The 26,742-nt window shown below is 34.2% G+C and overlaps 1 protein-coding gene across 13 annotated transcripts in view; it reads left to right on the top strand.

The window, feature by feature from the left end:
- LOC146998813 (uncharacterized) overlaps positions 1–26,742 on the top strand; it is a 940,238-nt gene that overhangs the window by 771,678 nt on the left and 141,818 nt on the right. For 9 of the 13 annotated variants that reach the window (XM_085811700.1, XM_085811695.1, XM_085811697.1 and 6 more), the window contains one exon: positions 13,023–18,216. The exons of 2 other annotated variants lie outside the window; for them this stretch is intronic. In XM_085811700.1, coding sequence (XP_085667826.1) covers positions 13,126–13,959 — 834 coding nt within the window. In that variant the 5' untranslated portion in view covers positions 13,023–13,125 and the 3' untranslated portion in view covers positions 13,960–18,216. Of the gene's footprint in view, positions 1–13,022; positions 18,217–18,804; positions 18,830–26,742 lie in introns of those variants that run through there. 2 more of the 13 variants (XR_015039727.1, XR_015039731.1) reach the window with 1 other exon arrangement.

Here is a 26,742-nt window from a genome sequence, read left to right as displayed (position 1 = left end):
TCACTAGCATTCTGTCCTACTTCTAACACCCAAAATTGTTCCTGGCATAAAGGTTCGTAAAGCATGCGGAAGAGCTGGTAGTTTGTTAGAATTTATTTGTCCCGAAAAAACACTAAACAATTCTGGAGTTTTTCGAAAAGTACGAGTAAAAAATATAATTCCAAAAATATACGAAATATAAAGGAACACTGCTAGTAGTTATCACTTTAAAGTGCTGAGAATGATGAAGAAAATACGATGAAAAGCGCACGTAAAGAGCGAACATAAATCTGTCAATACTCCTTACTCTATGCTGAACTGCAGAGTTCAGAACTGAAGTTCATTCTGGTCTTATCTCATTTTCTCACTCTCCATACCAAAAGCCCGAAACTGACAAAACTGTTGGACGTTCGAAATTTTGGAAGAGAAAACAAATGAAGCCACAAGGAAAAATCTACATGGCTTATAATGATTGTCACATTAAAAAAAGGAGTTCTAAAGTATAACGCCAACTAAGGGCGTTACAATAATTTTTAAGCTCCGACCTCTCTCCGTCAAGACATGGAGAAACTACTGATGGTGTGAGTGAGAGAGAAGCAGTTTCAAGGAGGAACCTTAACACAAAGCATCATATGTGAGAAGGCACTATTACGAGTTATTTACGAGCGATTTACGGTTATTTTCTAAAGAAGATCCCACACACTTCTACAAACGTGGAATCGGAAGACCCGTTTAAAGCCAGTCGGGGCTGGTTTGACAACTTTAGGGAAAGGACCGACCTTCACTCCGTCGTCAGGCATGGTGAGGCAGCAAATCCGGATGTAAAGGCAGCTGATGTTTACATCAAAATGTTTTCCGAACAGATAGTAGCCAAAGGATACATCCCCCCAGCAAATCCTCAACTGTGACGAGAGAGGGCATTTCTGGAAAAGGATGCCGAATAGAACTTACATAACGGCAGAGGAGAAGATGCCAGGTCACAAACCCATTAAGGATAGATTAAATCTAGCAATTTGCGTCAATGCGAATGGCGACTGTAAAATCAAGCCTCCGTTAGTATACCATTCGGAAAACCCCAGAGGCTTTAAGTCATATAATATTTTAAAAGAAAACCTGCCAGTTATAATTTTAAGAAGATATGTGGAGGGCAAATCCGAAGGCGTGGGACAGAATGAACTTCTTTGTGGAGTGGATAATTCTGGTGTTCCCTTCTGGTGTTGGCCTCGACAATGCCCCTACTCACCCATCAAATCTCGAAGATGATTTACTCGAAGAGTTCAAGTATATAAAATTTTCCTACCTACCACCCAACACCACTCCTATCCTGCAGCCCATGGATCAGCAGGAGATTTCTAATTTTAAGAATTTGTACACCAATCACATTTTTCGCCGCTGCTTTGAGGTGACAGAGAACACAAACCTTACCATTCGAGAGTTCTGGAAAAACCACTTTAACATCGTGATGTGCCTAAGAATTATTGTTCAGGCCTGGCTGGGTGTTACAACGTCTGCATGGAAGAAGCTGTGGCCTGAGGCTGTAGCTGAAAGAGAATTCGAAGGATTGGAACCCAAAGTGTCAGTGGTAGAGGAGCTTGTTTCTCTGGGAAAATCCATGAGTCTGGAGGTGGAGGAGAGAGATGTGAACGAACTCGTAGAGGAACAGTCTCAGGAGCTGACAACCGAGGAGTTACACGATCTGCATTTGCAGCAGCATACGGTGGTTCAACGAAAAATTGGTTTTGAAGAGGAGCCAGAGATGGAGGAGGTTATCCCTAAAAGAGATATAAAACAGATCTTGAGAATGTGGGATAAAGTTGTAGAGTTCGTGGATAAAAATCACCGCGAAAATGTTGCAACTACTCCTAACTATTCCTAAATCGGAATTGTTCAACGAAACTTGCCTAACTCGATTCCGGAATACCTTGACAGGTAGGAAGAAACAAACCTCCTTGGACAGTTTTTTTAAACGATCTGCGGGTGAAAATGAGCAGATCATGACAAAAAGAGCGAAGACCAGTGACAAAAATTAAGCGCTTCCGTAGGCACTTTTTCTTTTAATTATGTTTTTATAGAATATGTATTTGTTATTTATAAATAAATGTTTCTTCTTGTTTTTGAATAAGAAACTACATTTTTCTTATTCAAAAACACTTAAAAAAACAGCTGAGGTCGTGTTTTGGGAGCTGGAACGGATTAATGGCATTTCGATTACTTTCAATGCGGAAAATTGCTTTGAGATACGAGCAAGGTTACGAAACATATTAAGCTCGTTTGTCGAGGAACCACTGTACTTAATTATATAATCGTTAGCAAGCAGATAGTAATAAATAATTTTAAAACTGTGCTGCTATCAATATACAAATTATGTTGACTAGTATAATTAATTTAGAATTATGCGAATACATATAATATAAGATGATGTATGTTACTACAGATACGTGTTAATATAATACATATATAAGTCTGTGCATATATATGAAATCATAATTCTTTTTATACCAGTTAACATTTAGAATTACTGAACAACCATGAAAGGTTCCCCAAGAATGAAATATGGTGTAACAATGAACACTTAGTTTAGAAATTCGATTCTATTATATATTGTTGTAAAAGTCATTGTAAGAGTGAAAATTCTTCATTCTGCCTTAATGCGATTTTTTGCGTTTAATGCGTTGTTTGGTGATTTTATGATCCCGAATTATATTGATGTGATATATTAATACTGCATTTGTAGATATACGTTTTTTGAGAAACGAGTCAAAGAGATTCATTTTTTGTAAAAATTTGGATTTATCCTTATTTTATTGACGTGCACCAGCACAGAATTGAGAATGGCTTGTGCTATGCTTCGATGGATGAAGAAGCGTTTGTAAGTAATGAATATTATGAACGTTTGAACATATTTAAATGAATAGTATTAAAAGTATATATTTACTTATATCATATACTAATAGTTTATGGTAAATTTTCATTATAAATCTCATCACAGTTTCATTTCTCATTCTATTGCATTTCTATAGCGGTACATACATTTTGTGGTTTACATATTGTAGATTGCATCAGTTTTGCAGCGCAATTTATTCCTCGGTATGTTACTTGTAGTGTTATTAGAAATTCCATTATTTTTGTATTTTTTCTGCAATTGGTAGTATCTGATTAGGAAATTTATGTTTTATTTCAAGATATATATGAAGTTGGTTATATCAAGTGTTAAATAAACGTTGTTATTCGGGCAATAGCGTTAGCTTTATCGAGATAGATAAATGCAATTCTTATTTCTTAAATACTCAAGATATAAAGACACACTCGAATAGTAGATTCACTCACTTTACGTTTTTTAAGGGTTATATATATACATTAAGGGCGTGTTCAAAACAACCATTGACGAGTAGTCTTGGCGTAATTCGTATTCATACCAAGATTATCCATTTCTCAAGGCAATAATTTTTGTTATTTTTGCTAAACCGTTTACGAAAATATAATTTTCCGAATCCTGAACTCTTATGCATGGAAAGGCAGATTTTAAGATATTTGTTTTGCAATTTGATGCAAAATTCGTATTTTTAAAACACCGATGTATATGTTCTTTTTTTAAAATTCTGCCAGTATATAACATTATATAACATTCTTGTGTTATCACCATTTATAGGTGTCGCTTGCTGTACAGCCTGCTGAATACATTTTACTTTCTAGGTATCTAGAACATCGTGTTGTTTCGGTACGAACAGGGGCGAAGTATTCATCACTTAGATACATTTAAAGATAATTAATTAATTTTTTTCTGATTTTGATATCTATAATATATAGACAGGATTACTGATAAGAAATTTAAGAAAATAGTAAATGAAGAAGTAAATAGAAAAATTTCTTTCAGGTATTGTGAGATGTCAATATAAACTTCATACATTTTACTAGGGGGCTGTTGACAAAGCAAAATCTTTACTATATATGTCTACGAGCTCTACGTATACAGTGTGTTGCTCAAAGTAAACTTCCTGCATTGTGAAGAGTACTACGTGTATGTCGTGATGTGTTCATGCGAAGCTTGTTTCCTCGTATGAGCTCTGCCTCTTCGAACCGAAATTGTCCGTAATCTGCAGCGTCTTGAGTTGTTTATGCAGCTTCTTGAGCTGTTCTGGTATTTCCTGTCGAATCTGACGATGACGCGGACAGTCTTGCATCCTTCGTTTACTTGCGACTTCTTCCCGTCATCGCGCATATTCTTTTGACGTTCCGCTTTCCTAATGGGCCTCCGTTTCGCTTCTGCTTACCTTTCCGGAGCACGCAGTGATTCTTGGTTTTCTGAAGGTCTTTTGCGTCTGCTACTAGTGTCTGATACAGTTTGAGCAAGCGAAGTTTCTTGAGTTGTTGCTTGTCTGCTGGAACTCCTATTCGTTTCTTCTTCAGTTTCTTGAATGCGTAACCTTTCTTGTCACTATGCTTGCCTGCTGAGTTTCTAGTTGTATCTTCATTCATTTTTGAAGCATGCACGTTTTCTTCTACTTGCCTGCTGAGTCTCCTAGTGCTTTTTACTTCATTTTTTATGTAGCTCGCTGTAACATTTGTGCTGTCTTCTTGCGTTCAGACATTTTAGTAAATTGAAAAAAAAATTATGTAACTGTAGTAAAGTAACATTCATCTAAAATATGTTAAATACCTACAGAAGTTTAAACTTCTACTCAGAAAGGAACTATACAATAAAAGAAATTAAATTTTTATAAATAAAATTAGAATAGCATAAAATGCATAGAAACATTTCATTATGAAGAAAATGTATTCATTCTTTCCAAGCAACCAGCTATTCGTAAATAAATTTTTCTTGCCAAGTCAGGAAACAAAGAACTTTGACACTTGGGGTAATACATTTGAAGTTATGATTTAAATTTATTTTAATATAACAAATTTGCAAAATCTCAATAAAAGAATTAACGTATCGATAGCATATCGTGTCACGTATCTAAAGGTGAAACATAAAAGTTGCCAAAAGCAGCTATTCATTTAAAATACTGAAATTAACGAAATATTTTTCGACATACAGTGACGTTATATGGAATCACGTGCTTTCTTCAACTCAGAATATAACCGTAAATAATAACAATAAGTTTCGAGTTTGGCAATACTATTTATTTCATATTTTTTTAACTTAAAAATTTCTCTTAAACAATACGATTTGAGAGTGAGAAGAGCCATCATTTTTCTAAATAAAGCAATTTGATCTCCAGCGCTTTCCGAAATTTTATATAACATCTCGAGTGATAGTCGTAGGAACATAACAATAGTCGAAAAGTTTTACCAAGAATTTTTGAAATCCGAGGGTACCTCCTTCTAAACTCAAATCTCCCCCCCCCCGTTCCGGAGGATATGATGTTACGAAGAAAAAAAAAAAAAAAAAAAAACAAAGAGGCAAAATCCCACATATATTTAAACTGCTGACTCCTGTTTACAATATTCAATTTCCTTTAAAAACATTAAGCTTCATTTAAATAAAATGAAAATAAATTCACACATTTTCCCTAGCTTTCAAGCTTTTATTGTACTTTTAAATATTCTTTTTGTCACTGTTGCGCAAGTTTTCCGCGGCGTCATTAGGAGCCGTAGGTCGAAAACATATAAGAATCATTGCTGTAAATAATGATCATATGATAAATTGCATACATATGCGATTCTTTTGATTAGAATTTGAGTACAATTCTTTATACATGAGCTACTATGCCCCTTTATGTAACGACAAGGATTATTTTCAATGATTATCCGATGAGAATGATTCTTTACAATGATTATTTGATGACAAAGATCATTTGCAAAAAATATTAAAGCCGATGACTACGATTACTTAAATAGAATATGCATGTCATTCGATGACAACGATTATTTCCAAAGAATCTTCGTTCACGTCACTATTGTATATCGCTATACTTCTGGGTTTGGGGGGGGTTGTGTATTATACTACGGCCCTGTAATTAAGCGTTTTAAATGACATCAAAAACGTTAGTAAAACTTAGGATCCTTACATACTATCCGCCAGAGTTAATTAGTTTGAAACTGAGGTCTAAAACGACCTTGTTGAAAACTTTTAGCTCTAGAATCTAACGCGAGGCCAATCTTTTTCAAACATTTCTCTCTAGAAACTAGATATTAAAAAGTCGTTTTTACATTATCATCTTTATGGACAAGTATTTTCATCTGTACTGCATCTATAAACAGGAGTTTCTTAGTTGAAATCTGGTTCCTTATGGAAGGAAAACTAGTTTAATGAAATGTTACACAATCAAATGGCAAGTAACATGAATATTTATATTTCTCCTTTAAAATTCTTATTTCATTCATGACGTTATTTAATTATCTCCCCGTGCTCTCTGACTTGTGTTGTAAAGAAAAACACCAAACACGAGCGTGTCTATGTACAAGTGTTCAACACTACCGCCTGCAATCAAAACACTAACGTCTTAAAATTCAACATAACAAAACCTCAGAACACACCTTATATTCATCTCTAAACCCTGAGCTACAATTCTGAAAAGTGGCTAACTCTGAAGTGTAGCGTCAGAGAGCCTAACTACATTCATTCAACCTTTATCACATATTCACAATAATTTGCTCTTTTTACAGTCACACAAATAAGTTAAAATTTTTGGCATTACTCTAATATTTTTACTTTTAACATATCACAATATTTCTTAACTTTTAAGATAACAGTTCACATTGTATATAAGGACATATTAACATGCCGTTAATTTTACGCATTTTAAAACATACATTAGTAGTACATTGTTAACTTCTATTCTTTTCCAAGCAAGTGCCAATTCTTCTGCATTGAAATTCTACATTTCAAAAGTCTTTCAGATTAAAACTTCTTTCTTGCCAGAATCTTTTGAATAAAATTTTATACAATAATTTTTACAATTTTCTTAAGGTACCTTTCTCAAAGATTATCAATGCTTTTTCAATATTCAAGTATTTACACATTCCTATTATACATTAATTTTAGTTTTACTCGCGAGTAACTGAAAAACAATACCAAAATAGGTAACAACTCCTTTCTCGCCTTTTTGGCGATAAAGGTAGGCCTCACATAAAGTTTTACTTATCTTTCTGATATTCAGACATCCTTTTTTCTGCCCAGTCCTGGAAGGTGGCGAAGACTACTTTCTGGTTGATCTTCCTTCTTGTGCGGGTTCGCCCTTCGGTCCCTTCCTTTAGCATCTGCCTGTGGTCACGGCCGTTTGATGGCAGCTGGTCTTGGCGGAACCGGGACAACTGTCTCTCGTTGTTGCATGGATCTCGTTGCTGGCTGTTCAAATTTTTCTTGCGTCTTTGCATCTGCAGCTGGTCTTCCTTCATCAATTCGTCGACATTTGCTGCGTAGACTCCTATCCGATGGGTAGATCTTCTGTTTTGGAGCCGTGTTATAGTTGCTGTCATTTCTCCTGGCTTTCTTTGCATTAGTCGTACTTCTCCCTTCTTCATTCTGGGGGTGGTCGTGCTCTCTCTTCTCTGGTCGGTGGAACGACTTCTTTTTCTTGTTACCTTCAGTTTTCCAACGGGGGAACTTTCTTTTCAATTGCTCCTGTCTACTAATGGCTTGCCCTTGGGATTGTCGTTGTTCCACCTCTGGAGCTTTTGCCTGCCGTGCCGGATCCTGCAAAAGATCTTGAAATATTGGCATTTTATTACGATTATAAAATGGTTTTATCTGGTCTACGTTTGCGGTGCAGGTTTCACCATTCCTGGCTTTTAACACCACTAAGCCTGAGTTACTTTTTCTATGACATATGGTCCTTCAAATCGTGGATAAAATTTGGCAGTTTTATCTTCTGGTGCTGAAGAAAGTTAATGCTTAATTTTTAACACTTCATCTCCTACTTTATAAGTTACTCCCCGTCGTTTCATATCATAATAAAGCTTCTGTTTTCTCTGTGCTACTTCAGTGTTCTTTTTTGCTTTTTTAATTTATTTTTCTATATTGCCCATTTTAAATTCTGGGGCTCTTTGTTGAACATAAAATAATTTATCTAACGGCGTTATAATCTTTCTGCCTAAAAATAACTCAGCAGGAGTTTTGCCCGTCGTATCATGTTTTGCGGTCCTAAGGGAGAAACCTAATTCATTGACATAGTTAACCCAGCTTTTATGAAAATTTTTAACATAACTACGGACAATTTTCATTATATTTCTATTGACCCGTTCCGCTATATTTGATTGCGGCCGATACGGGACCATTTTTAAATGACGTATGCCCAGTTTTTGGCACATGTCTTCAAATATATTACTTACAAATTGAGGACCATTATCCGATATTACTTTTAGGGGCGCCCCGTATTTTAAAATATATTTATTTAAAATAGAATCAGTAACTAATTTCGAGGAGGCTCGTTTTAAGGAAACAATTTCGATCCACTTACTAAAATAATCAACCATAACAAGGTGATAGCCACTTTTATTTAACTGACTTTTTGGGAAAGGGCCCAATAAATCGATGCCAATTATTTCATTTGGAAATTCCGATTTAATACTATTTAGAAACCCGGCCGGGCGGAAATTAATATAATTAACTGCTTGACATGTTGGGCAGGACTGGACATACGCCCTTGTTAACTTTTGCAGCTCAGGAAAATAAACTGCTTCGCGTACGCGTTGGATGGTTTTTCGAATACCAGCATGAGAAGCTAAAGCGGAGTCGTGTAACTCCTGCAGTACATTTAATCTAAGACTAGCTGGGATAACAGGTCGAAATTCGTAGTTTTTGTATAAAATAATAGACCATCTATTAGTTCGTAATGGGCCGTCCTATTTCTTATCGCCACAATATATTGGTGGCTAAAATTTTCAGGATCCTTTAAATAATCATAAATATTTTTAAATTCAGGATCCTTACCCAGTTCGGTTATCACAGTTTCTCGGGAATGTAACTTACATGCTGTGAGCATTGCCACCTTTACAGTATTAACTTCTTCATCTATTTTTATTCTGGATAGGGCATCTGCTACGATATTTTCCTTTCCGGGGCGTGTGCTTAATTACCAGATTATACTCTTGTAACTTTAGTGCACATTTTATTAACCTTGTGGATAAGTTTTTCCCTGAGTACAATCTAGTTCCCGCCGCATGATCAGAATACACTGTTATTGGACCTTTCGAAAATAGACTCGGAACTTTTGCACTGCTAACAGAACTGCAAGTGCCTCTCTCTCAGTCGCGGAATAATTTCTTTGTGTTTGATTTAATGTTCTACTAAAAAATGCCACAGGCTGCTGATTTTGCGAAAGTACCGCTCCTACCGCATAATCCGAAGCATCCACTGAAATTTCTAAATTCTCATCGTTTTCAGGAAATTTCAAAACAGGGGCTTGCGTTAATGCTTGCTTTAATTTCTCGAAAGCACTATTGGCTTCGGCCGTGGACGAGAAAATTGCCTTTTTCCTTTTTAATTTTAACAATGGTTCAACAATAGCTGCAAAATCTTTTATAAAACTCTAACTTCAATCTTTGGAAGAGTCAAATTTTTCACAATAACTGTATTTAACTTGAAGAAAGAGGGCTTTTCTTGGCCTTCGGATTTCCGCACCCTCCCGTCAGCAGAAATCCGTTTTAGTTTAATTTTCTTTCTTCCTTTCCATGCCTTCCTTGTTTTTCCGCTGGCCTTCAGACTTTTTTTCTGGCTTACTATTGAACTGTCGACGTTCGCCGGTTGTTTTTGGATACTTTTTGGTCCTTGCCCTCTGATTCGATTTGCTTCCGTAGCCGTGTTCTTGCCTTTGCTGTGGTCTTGGCGCACCAAATTGGCTTCGTTGCTCATACTGGCGTCTTCATTCGATGTCCGCCGTTCTTCTATTTTCAAACTGGATTGTTAGCTCAAATAACTTTTCCAGTGTAGTCGGATTCCTTAATTAAATAAAGTCTTGTACTTGGGGAACTAAACTCGGCAAAATCACTTGAATTATCTCAGGATCCGGACGGTTTCCATACAAGAGTTTAAAGACGTGAATTTTTCTTAAAATAAAGGTGGAAAGATTTTCGATTCGTTGCTGGTATATGCTGAAGAGTTCCGTTTCTAAACTTGCACGATCTCTTACGACAGGGAAGGGTTTTACTAAGGCAGTCTTAAAATTTTCGTAAGTATAGGTGGGACTTCCCGCTTGACCCAAGAGGCTTCTGCCTATACATTTGAACCAATTAAGCGCTGGTAGCTAAGGTGACTTTATGGAACTCATGGACTGGATACAGCATGAAGTGGTCATCCAATTTTTCCAAAAAACTGGTTACCGGTGAGTTTCCATTAAATGTTGCTTCTGGTTTCATCGATGCGCGCATGGTCTGTACGATGTACCCAAATCCTTCCAGGGCGGCAGCTGGCATTTCTGGATTCTGAGTCGCTTCTGCAGGCACCACAGGTTCTTCTTGAAACTCGGCCATGGTTATTCTTCTTCGTTGGGCGCCACTATCAGGATTTGTATTCCTCTTTACTTGCTTTGGAAACATGAACTATCCTGACTCGGAACAGGGAGCTTACTCAAGCTATGTTTACTAAATTACGTGATTCAAATCTTATTTATTGCAACAACTTAAACTGTTATGACACTTTCAATTGCACAAGAGGCCCTTGCTTTTACAACTGCATTTATTTGCGGAACACTTCCTTTTGCAATAACAGTGTGTACATATACTCCTCTCTTTTCAATCTACACCAGAGCATATCTGTGATTGTCGACATACACCGGTGAGGGTCCGAATGTAGAAGAACGTAATGCAATATTCGATCTTTCACCGACGTATTTGGTGAATGTTAACATTCTCCAGTGAAAGTCGACATTCTTTAATTTCGGTCTTTCGAGGTAACATATTTTTATACGATTATATACATATATATATACATATATATATATATAATATATATAACACTTTAAATTGCACAAGAGGCCCTTGCTTTTACAACTGCATTTATTTGTGGAACACTTCCTTTTGCAATAACAATGTGTACATATACTCCGCTCTTTTCAATCTACACCAGAGCATATCTGTGATTATCGAAGTACACCGGTGAGGGTCCGAATGTAGAAGAATGTAATGCAATATTTGATCTTTCACTGACGTATTTGGTGAATGTCGATATTCTCCAATTTCGGTCTTTCACGGTAACATATGTTTATAAGATTATATATATATATATATATATATATATATATATATATATATATATATATATATATATATATATCCTGTATATATATTGTTTATATATATATATATATAATCGTTTATTGCAATGCATTGTCGGAAACGCATTCCTGGCCCATAGTGACGAGAGACAACACAAGAAAAATATGGTACGAACATTGTAAAGATATTTTTTTATTTTCCTTAGCGCAGCGGAAACCAAGAAATAAGAACAAAAGCAGGGGATCGCCATCAAAGAAAGTATTCGAAAGTTCCTTCGGAACGTATCCTAAACATGGGTTTGGTAGAGATAGTCCAGTGCATTGTTCAGCAAGATCACGAGAACTAACGTGCATTATCAGTTCGTCTCGGGGTACTTCAACACATAAGTGCACGAAACCCCAGTTAGAAGTCCAACAGGAACTTGTGGCACATATTGTGGCAGGTGCTGGGAAAGTCCTGGGGATGCACGGTATTTTCCAGAGCATCTCATGTTGGATGTGCGAGAGATGGGATACCCGTAACAGGGTGCAGGTCGTAATTTCGAACACCTTTTTTGAGGTCCATAAGTGTCTAATTTTGTTCCTACTTTTTAATTTCTCTTGTGCTAAGCGTAACTGGTGTCCGATCTTTCTTGTGTTTTGTGTTGTTTGCACCGGCCAGGAAAGTGTTTTCGGCCATGTTTTGCCATTTAATTTTTCGTCATCGTCGTCTCTCTCATATATGTGTATAATTACATATGACTCAAGTGTTGCTACTATATGATGACATTTACAAACACGGTGTTTAAAATGCTACATATTCCCATCCGAAAATATCTTTTTCTTTTCCTCTTGCCCTTCAAATAAGATATATGTGTCCTTCATTGCAAAATTACCTGGAACTTTAATTTTTCTTTTTTCGAGGACAATGGAGAGCATATTTCAGTATAGGCAGCTGTCAATATTCAAACATCAAATTGTAAAAGCCATTAAAGTGTGGCCGAAATGATCAGAAGGGCTAAATTCGCATAAGGATTTAGGAAATACATTTTGAATGATTTTGTAAATTTTCCTTCAATAAATTTAATGCAACAGGCAAAAGAAATTACAGGGAACAATAAATATAGGAGAAAACAGGTATATCTTTTCCTAATTTACTTTGATTTGATTGATTTCTTTCTTTCTTCCTGTATAAATAAATAAACTTTAAGAATGCAACTGAAGAATGAGAATAAAAGTTTCAATTGAAACAAATGGTGGCAAAAATCCTAGTGCGGCTCTGATGGACTACGAAAAAGACCAGCAATATGATCCGAATTTTGAATAACGAGAGAAAATTTGAAATCTGTGCAGCCAGCGATGCAAAGAGACTCGTTAAAATACAGGTTTGGCTGATTCAGAAAGAACGTTACGTGTATATCTTCTAAAATGCTTTTTCCATCCTTTGTTTGTAGTTGTTTCCCTTTTCATTTCAGTTTCCTTTTTTCCTCCTATTTTGCAATTTTCGTCATTGTTTCCCTCTGTTTTTAAGCCACCTGTTTATTATTTCTGTTATTATTATTGCAACTTATGTAAAAATTAAGTAAGGAAAAGTAAGGCACTGAAACTTTGCAAATTATTACGCTCTACGTGAGATTCATGGAGGCCGCTTATTGCATACAAATAACGCAAAATACTTTAACTTATCTGCTTGGCTTTAGGTCAGAACAACGAAAACAACAAATTCACCCTTTGTAGAAAACAATTCTGCCAGGCAATAATCTACGGGGAGTTTTTTCCCTATGAAACTGAGCCAAAAGTGTTATATAGTATCTAAATATGGAAGTGTTGTACATGTTAAACGTGATCGTCATTGCATTACTTTCACTATTTTACTAATGAAATAAAGATATACCGATTTTTTTGTAGATTGGAAAATCCTACTTGTGATCATGAAAAGGAGCAAAAACTGGAAAACGAGAAAGAACTGGAAAACGAGAAGGAACTGGAAAAGAAGCGAGAACCGGAAAAGATGCAAAAACTGGAAAAGAATCAAAAACTGAATAAAAAGGAAGAACAGGAAAAGAAGGAGAAACTGGAAAAGAAGCAAGAACTCAAAAACAAGAGAAAACTGGAAATGACACAAAAACTAGAAAAGAAGCAAGAACTGAAAAAGAAACAAAAGCTGGAAGAGATACAAAAACTAGAAAAGAAGCAGGAACAGGAAAAGATACAAGAATTAGAACAGAAGCAAGAACTGAAAAAGAAGCAAAAATTGGAAAAGAAGCAAGAAATGAAAATGAAACAAGAGCAGAAAAAGAAGCAAAAACTGGAAAAGAAGGAAGAACTGAAAAACAAACAAAAACTGGAAAAGCAACAGAAACTAGAAAAGAAGAAAGAACTGGAAAAGAAGCAATTACTGGAATGGATTCAAAAACTAGAAAAGAAAGAAGAACTGAAAAAGAAGAAAATACGGGAAGGAATACAAAAACTAGAAAAGAAAGAAGAACTGAAAATGGAGAAACATATTGAAGAGATGCTAAAACAAGCACACAAAAATGAACTGGAAAGGCAAAAGTTGAGGGAAAAATTGCAAAAACCAAAAAAGAGAGACCTGAAAATGAAGAAGGAACTGGAAAAAATGCAAAAACTGGAAAAGAAGCAAGAGCCGGAAAAGATGCCAGAAATGGAAAATATAGAGGAGTCTGAAAAGACGCAATACCTGGAAAAGAAGCAAAAAACGGAAAAGATTCCAAATCTGAAAGACAAGCTGGAACCGGAAAAGAACTGTCAAACCCGAAAAGGAAACCGGTTGAACTGCGAAAAGAGCCAGAACTGGATACCGACTGTAGAACGATTGATTTAATGACCAAACGAAGCAAGACCCGGAAAAGAAAAATAGAACAAATAAATCATATACCTGCTTAATTTTACCAAAATTTATTATCAACAACATTTTTATTATCAAGAACTTTATGGTGTTCTTAGTATATGGACGGCATTTGATAATATTTTGCTCGGTAAGTGTAACTACTGATATATTATAAGCTAGTAATTAGTCATGCTAACTTTAAGATACCAGTATTATTTTAGCAGCAACTATGTACACTCTTTCGTAGTTCAGATCTATGTTTTCAGTGCCTTTCATGGCTGCGAGGTCTTCCGGTTTTACCTGGAAAGTCACAGTTTATTGACTTTTTTAACACATAGCTTTACACATGACAATATTTTCCAACAATACATTTATGTTGTGCTACTGGCTTTAAATTGTGCAAATAAATATTGCACGGCATATCTTTCATAATTGAACTCATGAAATTAATTTATACAAATTTCATTTTAAAATTTGTTTGACCCTGAGCTGTCTTATCCAACTGCAGATATTCATAGAACTTTATATCAAGGTTCAAAGAAACGTTCAAAAAGGAATGTTTATCCACTTTTAATTATGTGTTAATCAGCATGATTTGCATTACTAAGATTGTAATTCTAAACAAATTAAAAGCTATTGTAGTATGTACATTAGCTTTTCATTTGCTTTCACCTTGTTTAAATTCAGTTTGACATACCACAGTTTCCGTCTCTACTCAGGATTTTTTCAGTGTAAAAATTCAAGATTACAAATTGAAATGAGCGAAAGAAATAACTTTTAAAATGTGTGTATACATTACATCAGAATCATAATATAATTAGATAAATAAACTTAATAATATGTTATAAAGCGAATTTATATCAATTTCGATTTCTTTCAAAATAGAAATTCCTTCGCACCTCACAAATCTCACAGAAACTCTCGGTTTGTGATTCGTGAACTTTAGTTTTTTATATTTGGAATTTGGCAGCAATATGATTCACTGTTACGATGCAAATTCTTGCTCACAAATTGGTTATCTAACTAGAAAATGGTATAATTAAAATAAAATGAATATTATTAGATGGAAATGTTGGTTTCCTTTGCGTTTATCTGAATGGTATCGTATATATAAACCTGTTGGAGACGTTTTTTTCCCACACATCGAATAGAGACACATAGTCACATAATACAAATAATATGAATACAAGAATATAGTGTAAGATGATGCTCTACCACATTTCTCTATTACTTAAGACTGCGAAAGATTTGTTAAAGCATTACAGGATCATACTCTGATGGATCTCGCCGTTCTGTTTCATTTTCTGCCCTCGAAAACACATTATCTTAGTACAATAGATTACTTTTGAAGGAATGGATTATTTGAAAACATTGTAACTGTAAGAATTATTCTCTGACGTTATTACTGAAAAAGCGGCTGAGAGCATAATCTTTGGCTATGCTCTTTAAGCTGTATTAAAACCATTTTGAAATGTAAGGCCTACAAACTGAAACGTAAATTTATCTTATTTCTGTACTATTCATTAGAGTTATATACATTCCCATCAATAGATACTGAATGGCTAAATATTCTGCTTACCCAAATCAGTTATTTTTTTTTTTTTTTTCTCTCTTCTTTTTCTTAATTTTAATTAGTCCGGAAAGTAAAGCTATAGAGAATTTCACTTCTTCATTAGAAATCTGATTTAGAATTTTGTTTTCGGAGATAAAAGTTTGAATTCTTTATCCCTTTTCTAAACACAAAGATTGAAAAACGTAACATCGAAATTTTGAAAACATTTATACACTAATAGAAGGGAAAAAAAACAGAATATAATGCTTCAGCAAGCATGTAAATATCTCTATCACTTAAGTTTCAGCTATGTTTGCTATAGTATATTCAGGCGTATAAGGCGCACTTTTAAAAGAAAATGCAAGATTGAAATTTATGGGTACGCGCTGTACGCCAGCTATAAAAATGTTACGTTTAAAAATATGGAAAAAGTGATTAGAATTAGATAAAATTAGATTTCTGCGTGTAATTAAATGCTTTTTATTTAAGAGAATAACATAGTTTATGTACTTAAAAATTTTCGTTATCGGATTCTGTTTCATTTTCACCTTCACCTCTGATCCATACTTGCATAGACAGATCCAAGTTCCTCATATACGTCTCAATCTATAACTTAAAGCACATCATCGAATTCTGTTTCAGTTTTGCCGTAACTTTTACTCTGATCCACACATAAATAATCATCTTTCGTTGCATCTAGACCGTCAGATATACCACATAAATTAAACGGGTTTAATTTTATTCCGTGATTTTATTATCTACTGACACACTATTTATGCACTGGCATGACGTATTTGGTCTCCATTTGTAATTAGTTTTTTCACCTTCACTTTTGTTCGAGTATTCCACTAACGTTTAAAATATTCTATCGATGATTTATTGACATATATGTCTAATATATGAACTAATGGCAATAATCCGCCTGGATAAACTGTCATATCTGTATAACACTCTTTCAACAACATATTTGTGCTATCCGTTAGATGGAGGATGAACATGTCCCAAAGTATTAGACTTTCTTGATTATCTGAGGCAAAAGGAAGCTTTTGCCAAATATTTCTTATCCACAGTTTCACAACATTTTTCTCCGCCGATCATTTCTCGTGAATACGGATGAAAACACTTTCGGGAAACTGCACTTCAGCAAAGTCTTTCTTTTCAAGATATCGATGAGCTTTTAATTTCGTACGGTCGGCTAAGCAGGAGATCAGTACGGTGAGGTGAGATTTCTCGTTGGCCTATTGATTTTATGTTAACCGTTATTTTTCTTTCATATCATTGTTTCTTTATCTCCTACTATATCAAAACTTCAGGAATGACATCGATATTTGCAACACGTGATAGTAAATAAAGTTTAACATATTTTTAAAAACTCATCAAAGTTTTATCTCTATATTTTCGAAGCCTTTGAAAAAATTTTATCTCTTTTTCTCGGAGAACTGAATTATTCCGTGAAGTAAATCGAATACACAACCTCAGTTTGCTTTAGAGTTTTCACTTCCATTTGCACTCGTTTTTTCTATTTTTAAGGCAAAGAAACGTACGCTGTTTCTTGTTACAATTAATCCATTCTAGTGATGATGGGGATTTTCTACAATGCAGTTTCCAACACTTTCGCCGACGGTAAGCTATTTCATTACTTCTTTATGCAATACACATTTATTCTTTGGCGCAATAATCATTGTAAAATTTCATGCCTCTTCCACTCGTGTACGAAGCATTCACGAAAACCATCCTGCATGATTTCCATTTTCTTTCGCAAACTGAATGACTTAACATTTGAAACTTGCATAGTGTTTGTTTCGTTCGGCGAAAGCCATAACTACTGGTGAAGAAAGCACTGGATGAACTACACTTCACTAAAAGCAAATGTGATATCGTTAAGTCTTTGATGTTGACATCAGAACCACGGCTTCAAATGACTACAGAAAGAAGAAACATGACTCCTAATTCCGCAAATTCATTTGGTCGAAAGTGCACTCTTATCCAAATGATGTTCCTTATTTCTCGAAGTCCTAGAATAACATTCTCTTCCACATCCAGAATGAATACAAATCACCTCCTACCTTGAAGAAATATTTTCCCCGATAATCATTTCTCCTGCGCACCACCTTATCGCTTGCCAAACTGCAATGTTTCCGCAATTGACATATTTGCTCGTTTTTCCTAAGGTATGAAATAATCAAGAAGAGCTGTTGCGAGATATGATGTTTTTGGTATTGCCAAACCACCATGTGTATTTTATTGCTTTCTTTATTTACTAAAGACCTGATGCATTGTAATTAAGCGATATAAGAACTTGATTTATATGCGATTACGTTTTCTTATACAAAATGTTCCAACAAGGTGCTTATGGGTTGTAATTTCATTTATTCAAAACTCAGTCTAGTTATATTTATAAAATTTTCAATAGCAAACGAAAGTTTTAAGAAAACAGTTTAAACGTTTTGGGTCAAGATACTTTTCAAAAAAAGTCTAATCCAAGAATTATTTATATGAGAAATTTTATGTAAAAACAAATGGCGCACATTTTTACGTTTGAAATTTACTGGCATATTCCATGCCAAATTTAGTAAGAGATTTCAGGTTTTTACCAGCTATAGGAAGTCAAGGATTTCTAGAATAATTTACAAAGTCAAGGACGAGTTCTGTCTATTGTTAATTGGTATTTTCATTTCCAAAATAGAACATTGAAAATTAAATTTTAGAGAAGTCTTTTTAATTTTTTTGGCACGCTGCATAATGAGTTCATTTCAAAAAAGCTGAAAATAAAAGTATCAGTTTTCTACATTTTACTAATTATTCTTTCCTCCAATACCTAGACTTCATTTCGGAAACTTTCCTTTTGGTTATAAGAAATAAATCACAAAACAATTGACTGATGTCAATCGAAATCAGACGGAGATACTTATGTTCAAAATTATTTCATAACGAGTGCAAACTTTTTCCTCATAAAATTATGAGTGTCGGAGAAACATATGAAGAGCTAGGCTTCGTAATTTTTACAAAACAAATGACTTTAAATTTAAAAGTACCAAAGCGCAAACATTTACGTTTTTCAAAACACATTTGTACTTGCAAGTCAATGCCTACCACAAACGACCAAGATCCGGTCTGAACTTTTGCAGACAGTGCACAGACATGCGTTTCGAGTACCTTTCATTTTGGTTATTTGCGTATGCCATGTAACCTTCTCAAATATTCTCATGCTTGTGACTCAGAATTGAAATATCATTTTAACTGATATTTTTATGTGATGTGTAACAATAATTTTGTTTATTTTTCAGGATGAAGATTCAGGCCCCCTTTGCGCATACCGACTGTAATTTGAATAGCCAGTTTACAATAACAAGCTTAATAGTAACCGACCGTCATAGGAAGACGCCCGAGGCTTAAAGGAACGCGAATCTCTATCAAAGTTGCAACTTGTGTAAATGCAATTTTGACTTTTAATTCTTTTATTTTCCCTTTCTCGTGTCAAAAATGTTTCTTTCTTCAATATTTAGTTTAATAACGTGAAACTTTAATTTAAATTTTTCTTTTCGCTATTTTTACTTTAAAAAGATTTTAAGTTCTTTCATTTTACAAAAGTAATACTGATTTTAAAAACTATAAATATTTCCTTTTGGTTTTTTATTTTAAAAAATTGCTTTTAAATTCTCACTTTATTTATTTTACAGAAATATTATATACTCTCATAAGCTAAACATATTTCTTTTTTGTATTTCCATAAATGCCATTTTTTCAAAAAATATTTTACTCCTTTTCATTAAGGGGTGTTGGAAACCCTATAGCAACAATGTTGAATTGGCAATTTTTGGATTACCTTTTCTGAAAATCTGCTGTTCTTACAGGCTTGAAGGTTTTTACGTAATTAAAGTACATCTATCACCTCGCGCTCTTACAAGCACGAGGCAGGTTCGTCTATGCGCTCGCCATAGTAGGAAAATAATCTCTATCTTTGAAATTTTATCCTCTAATTTATTACACATAACGGTACACAATATACAATAAAACAAATATCACTAGTATAGTATACATTTAATTATATACATAATATAAGGCGTGCAAAACATGTTTTAAGTAATCTCAACTATATACATAATATAAGGCGCGCAAAACATGTTTTAAGTAATCTCTTTCCACACGGCATGGCTGCCGGTCCAATCGCTAAAGTACCAAGTCTCGTATTCACGCCACCAGCCTGCCTCGATCGGTTTTTCCGAGGAATCTCGAATTCTTTTAATACGGTGTCTTTAATCATAATATTGTTATATCAATCCATTTCATCGAGAGTCGCGATCAAACTTTTAACTTTTGTTTTTAAACTCTGCAAAATAATTTTCCCTTCTTCAGATATTTTATAGAGAATAAGAATCACTTCATCATGATGTAAAAAGAACAGCCATTTCTCAGCTTTCGATGGTGGGTCAAACATAACTCCTTTCATTATTTTCAAATGTTTCAATAATCGTTTCCCTTGCTCTAAGAATCTCCTATATCTTGATAAAAATAAGAACCTTAATTTCTCATTTCCATATAAAATATACTTTCTCGGTGTCTACTGGCTTTAACGCCTGACATTCGAATCATGTTATTAACAGACATAAAAACAATTATAATTTTCTAAGTTAATATGGTTAATATATAAATTAAGGACTTACCTTTGATCCCGATAGTGAAAATATCGAACGAAGAGCACAACTTGACGCTGTTAACTTTAATCATGAGCACACTGCAGTGGCACGTAACTTGACATGATTACAACACGGTAATTCACATTATCCCTGATTTAACTTTTCATGATTTCACTAGGATGATGAACACTGATGATCCCATTTTACCACTCACTGGCTGTTAACTTTTTAGCACATCACGCTTTCACAAATCGGATGAATTTATTCGCACACATGGCCCTAAACGCGCCATTTTCTTTCGTCATAAAAATCTTCTCTCATCGTAGATCCATTCGTGAACTATCACCGAATTTCATTTTATAACTTTCAGTAACTTTTTACAACCATATTTATTTATTATTTTCACTATTTAGTGATTTCCTTTTTCACAATCTTATCCTATCGACTGCGCCGATTTGCAACTCGCGCCGTTTCAAGTCCGAGGCGGGTTCGGTCATTTCTCATGCACTCGCCATAATAGGAAAATAATCTCCATCAGCTTTGAAATTTTATCCACTAATTTATTAAACAATACACAATAAAACAAATACCACTACTATACATTTAGCTTAAGTTATCTCTTTGCACACGGCATGACTGCCGGTCCAACCGCAAAAGTCACAAGTCTCGTGTTCTTCCCACCAGCTTGCCTCCACTCTGTTTTCCGGCGTAACTACGTCCCTTCCTTTAACCCTCTTTCGCCCCTCGCGGATAAAATGTTCTGGAAACGTCTTTCGCTAAGGGAAGTAACATCACAATACCTAGCTGAATATACTGAAAAGAGCTTTTTTATCATTTTAAATTTTAGAGTATTTTACAGTATATTTTGTTACGCCTAGTAAAATTTAGCACTGATTATAATCAAAAGCTCTTTTCGGCAAATATTTGGAAGCGTAGTAAATAAGGTATAAAAATTTCAGATACCTGTGAGCAGTAGTTCTTGAGAACAGGTACTACATCGAGTATAAAAAATCACGTTCGGGGGTAAACGCGATTTTATGTAAAAATTCTCAATTATCAAAGTATTCAATGACAAATTAAAGCTAGATTTTGTACAGTCCTAATTTTCATAGAGATTAAAGAACGGTGTTTTAAGAAAGCTAAAATTGTAGAGAATTTGAAAATGCAAATATCAGAAATCCTCATTTTATGAAATGTTTTGGCTTTCATCACCCCTTCAACTATTCTATTCTTTAAAGTCCTTTCTCTTTTTTTTTCTATTCTGGTAAAACTTGATATATAAATTTAATTCTTTGTCTTTTAATTTTTAATTTTATATCTCTGGTCGCATTTCTCTTTAACGATTAACATTTTGCATTTGGCTTATTATTATTATATTAAAATTATGCAAAATGAACAAACAGTAAATAATGAGATGCTCAATTAAAAACAAATACAGATTTAATGATAAAAGGGAAATTTTTAATGTCATTACAAACAAGATTTCAAGGGGTTCAAGAGGCCGTTGCCTAAAAAAAAAAGAAAACAATTCGTCGTTTCCGGAAGAAATGAAACTTTAAAAAATATTTTCGTTGTCACAAAAACCAAACTTTTTGAAACATTACGTTATTCAAACTCTTACGTCACTTCCGAGTGTCACGTTATCTAAGATGGCATAGGTTTCGGCTACGTACCCAAGCCTCTGGCATCTGAGGGCGGTTGGTTACTACACCTGAACCAACGATAGTGAACTTCCGGTGATATCCTTCTGTCTGTACCTGAATGAAACTGGCTCTATTTGACGGCACACTAGCGAAACACTAAAAAGTCATGATTTAAACGACGATGGTTTGAATAATTTAACTGGAATTTTGAGGACGACAATTTAGATTAACTGCTGCTGATTTTTTATTTAGGTGGTCGTGAGTATATGGTTTAGTGATGAAGAGTATGAATAATTGAGTAGGATGATAATAAAACTTTAGGTGATCGGGCTTTGTATCTAGGTGAAGTTTTTTTATTCTGACGACGACTTCAATGATGATGATGAAGATGATACATAGGATGGTTTAGAATGACTGATGTGATTTGGGTGATGATGGTTTATTTTATTCTGACGATGATCATGGTGACGCGATATACATGATGGTTAAAATGACGATGTGTATTAAGTGATAATAAATATTTAGATGAATTTGATGGTGACATAGTTTTGACTGATGACGATTTTATACATGATGTGAGAGTGATTTATATAATACTTTAGAGGAGTTAGACAATAAAGACGATGATTAAATGAGGATGAAGAAGATGATGATTTGGTTGATATTGCTTTCTATTTAGATGATCTGGAAGATTATGATTTATCTATCTCGACGATGATAATGGTGATGATGACATATACGACGGTTTAAACTGAAGGTATGATTTCGATGATGATGATTATTTAAATGATGGTTTTGAATTATCTGGTGATAATTTTATAATTTCTTTCTTGGTTATTCAGATAACAATTTTGATGGTGATTTAGAAGTTTGAGGTGATGAAGACGATGATCAAATGAGAATCATATTGTTGATGGTGGTGATTTAGATGATACTGCTTTTTATTTAGTTGATTTGAGCTATAATGATTTATCTTAATTTGGCGATATTTTCAATGACGATGATGATGATAATATATATATATATATGATGGTTTAACATGAAGATGTGTTTTGGGTAGTTATGCTTAGTTAGATGTCTTAGATTAGCAGATGAAGTTGATTGGATTTAGAAGGAAATTTATATAGATGATGATTTCAATGAGTTAGATATTGATTTAGATGAAGGTATATTCATTTGATAATGATTATTTAAACAATAAGAGGGTCGTCCGAAAAATTACTTTGCCGTAAACCATAAAAAACAAAGTCTTATTACCTGGAAAACCTATTGCAAAGATACAGCTATATTTCTGCTACTTCTCAGCATAAGAAACATCGGAACTATACCAATTGTCATAGCGTCGGTTACCTATTTCCATTAGAGTGTCATAGAAGTCTGTCGCCTGGGAAGAAAGGCAGCCCGTCACATTTGTCTGCAACATTTCACCTGTAGGAAAGTGTGCCCAGACAAGAACGTCTTCAGGTGCAATAACACGTGGAAGTACTTAACAGCAAGATCGAAGCCATAGAATGGATGGTCAGACATCTCCCAGCGAAACGTCTGCAACATATATTTTGTGGAATTCCCCGTATGCGTCCGATGTTGTCGTAGGACACCACAACACCAGCACTGAGCATCCCAAACCATTTGTTCTGAATGGCTCTTCAGATGTTCTCTAGTAAAGCGCAATAAAGATCAGCTTTCACCGGAGCACCACTCGCCAATACGTCAATGAGCAGAATGCCTTTACTATCCCAGAATACCGTGGACTTCAATTTCCGTGCATAGACTGAGGATCGTCCGGCGCGTGGATCCCTGTGACGCCAATCAATTGTGAGTTGCTGTTTTCTGTGGTGAAGTGAGCTACCCACATCTCATCACCTGTAACGATTCTGTTAAATTGCGTTCAATAAACTGATTTATGTATCTGCTGCCTCTAGTTCTTTGTGTTTAAGTTTTGAGTATTCGAAATGGAACTCAAATACAATCAATCATATATATAGATTACATATCAATTCATATATTTGAATTAAATACATATTTACTTACCGGCCCGAAACTTTCTTAACACGTTGAGCGGGGCGCCGGTCTCTGGGGACCGACAGTGAACTTTCCGTGTGGCCGGCGTCGGTCCCTGGGAACCGACACTGGAATTTTCGTTTGCCTGGCGTCGTTCCACGGAACCGACACTATAAGTTAAAAAATAAATATAGTCTCAATGAAATGTGATCAAATTTAGCATTAATGAAATGTATTGAAACATTCTAAACAAAAATACGGCTTAGCTTTAAGGCTTAGCTCGCTGCCGGCTGAACGGAAAGGACAGCAAATTCGGCGCCGAACTCAGCGTGTTAATTAGAAAGCTACCGCTCGGCCTTAAAAACGCACAGCAGTTTGGTTTAAATAACCATTGATAACACTATTCTATAACGTTCTTTCTATAACGTTCTATAACGTATTATTCTATAACGTTCTTTGTACGTTAAAGTACATATAGCACAAGAGTGTGCAAGGAAACTGATATATAACAAATTTATTTAATATTTTTCATATAATAAGGATAATTTCAAACTGTAAACATAATTCTAAAAATCCATGACATTATCGAATTGAGACCTGTTTCGATGTCAGATATATCTCGTAATGAAATCTGATATTTTTTGAAATTTAACAACTAATTTTTCGAGGTATTTGACAGTCCAATCTGTATAAGTTTCATTTATTTGTTTAAATGTTTGTAAAGTGTTATCACAGATTTTCATAAAAAAGGGTGTGAGAGATAATTGATAAAATTGATAGATACAAATGGAGGGAATATTATGCATTTGTTCAGAAACATAAACGTAGTATTTGTGAGATTTCTCGCACAGCCAAATTATAATTGTTTTGTTATTTCTTTTTTTTCATATTTAATTCTTTTAAATTAATTTCTCAAAGTTTGTCATAATTTATGTGACTCAACTAGGTACGAAAAATTGATTCGGAATGTAAAAGAAATATATGTATTCTGTAACATTATTTTTTGTAAAGTTTAATTTTTTTTAATTAACAAGGTCTGTAACCAATGTTTGCACTTATTTAATGCACGGAGTTCCAAGCAATTTCACTCATCATCCTACAAGCTGCAATAAACACAAAAACACAACTCTGAAAATGAAATATTCTAACAAGGATTGTAAAGCCAAAGGCATATAACTAGTCTCCTCTGTATGCTCAGATCATTCAATATGATTTCTCTCACAGCTTATACATTTTCAGATGAGTTACTCACGTTCGTTTTTAAAGGTAATCAAAATAATGTAAAACTGCAATTAAAAAGATTAAAATTTCGACAAATTGACTAAATGAAATATATATTCGCTGGTCGCTTAAAATTGCTTCAACGGTACCTAGTTCCAAAGTGCAAGATGGGTATTCCACACACGGATAATCGAGAATTAGTATAACATTCTACAGCAAAACATTGCAAATTCCGTGCTTTTTTCATATAATGCATTCATGCTGTCAGATTTATTATGTCTAATCTTATAATATTATTGTAAAATTACGGCCGGTAGAAATCATTCCTTGAAAATGAAGGCCCCTTGCCACCTTCTTGATGACTAATTTCAAATGGATAATTCAAACGTGGCGAAAAGAGAAATATTAAAATTTTCAAAAATTCGTGTTTACGGTTTTTTAATACCTAGATTTACCACTGCTAACTAATATTATGATATAATAATATATTAATAATTAGTCAAATGAAATTTATGTGGCTTCGTGTCAACCACTTGGTATTTTTAACGCTGTGTTTGAGCAAAAACAGAATATTGTTTATTTAAGCTATAATAAACATCCTACAGTAACATTTAGTTATTGTACATTGTTTTTTATCAGCACTTACGAGCTGAAGTTTCGTCTTATTAAACTATCCATATTGGTGTTTTTCATGCTCCTATATTGTTTTTGTATATAAATAATGGAAATTACAATTGGGATGATCAGTTCCATAAAACTCTCAGTATTCTGCAATCCTAACCACATGACCAATGGTGCCCCAAACATACAAGAAACAAACAGGTATTTACAAGTAGGAATGATTTTCGAAACGTTTGCTTAAACTCAAAACAAAATAAAACAAAAGGGTCGAATCAAAATGTTAATGTTTCATAAAAATGTGCAGGATAATGTTAGATGTAAAGCCTGTTTTCGTTTCCCTGGCAGACGTACTAGGAAGTTTCATAAATGAAAGTTTTCTCTTTTGGTGGGATAGTGGCTGTGACCTATACATCGAGCATTCATTGCTGGACAGTACGTGTATAATTACAGATAGATAGAGATAAGTAATTAATAGAGTATTTGACATATATAAACTCATCATTCAGATCTTCGAAAGTGTTCAAATAGTAAAAACACGATACCGTATGCTTTCACCACTTCACTTATGATGTAGACTATGCCCATATGAGGTACTTCTCCCTGTTAGAGTTAACTAAATCTTAGCTATTGAAATATAGCATTTTCAAATTCTTTCCATTTGAATTTAACATGAATAATTTTACTCTGATCTCTCTCTTTCTTTTCTGTTTGTTTCTTACTTCTAGCCATTTATATCCAGTTCTATATCTTCTACTTGTGCCTCTGATATTTAATGTAACGGCATTTTGCTTTAGAGTAAATAGATTTAAAATAATTAAAAATTACATTCCTATTTTCAAAATACCTTTATTAATATTTCAAGGTAAACATTTTGATGTTCGTCAAATGGAACTCGAACCTAAAATTTAATTTTTATTAAATCTTTAATCTATTTCCAGCACTATGCATAAAAATGCCCTTTCTTGTTAAAATAACGAAACTGATTTCAGATTTACTAGTAATGAATCAAATTGCAAATTGCTTAGTTGACATTTTTCAGCTCTCAGAGTACATTCCATTTAACTATGCAGTAAATCGAATGATTGTTTGCAGTTAACAATAT

This window comes from Stegodyphus dumicola, chromosome 2 (genome assembly GCF_044657685.1).
Source record: "Stegodyphus dumicola isolate Sdum_Otavi_A_Nest chromosome 2, ASM4465768v1".
Taxonomy (NCBI): Eukaryota; Metazoa; Arthropoda; class Arachnida; order Araneae; family Eresidae; genus Stegodyphus; species Stegodyphus dumicola.
This window is presented reverse-complemented; position numbering and strand designations above follow the sequence as displayed.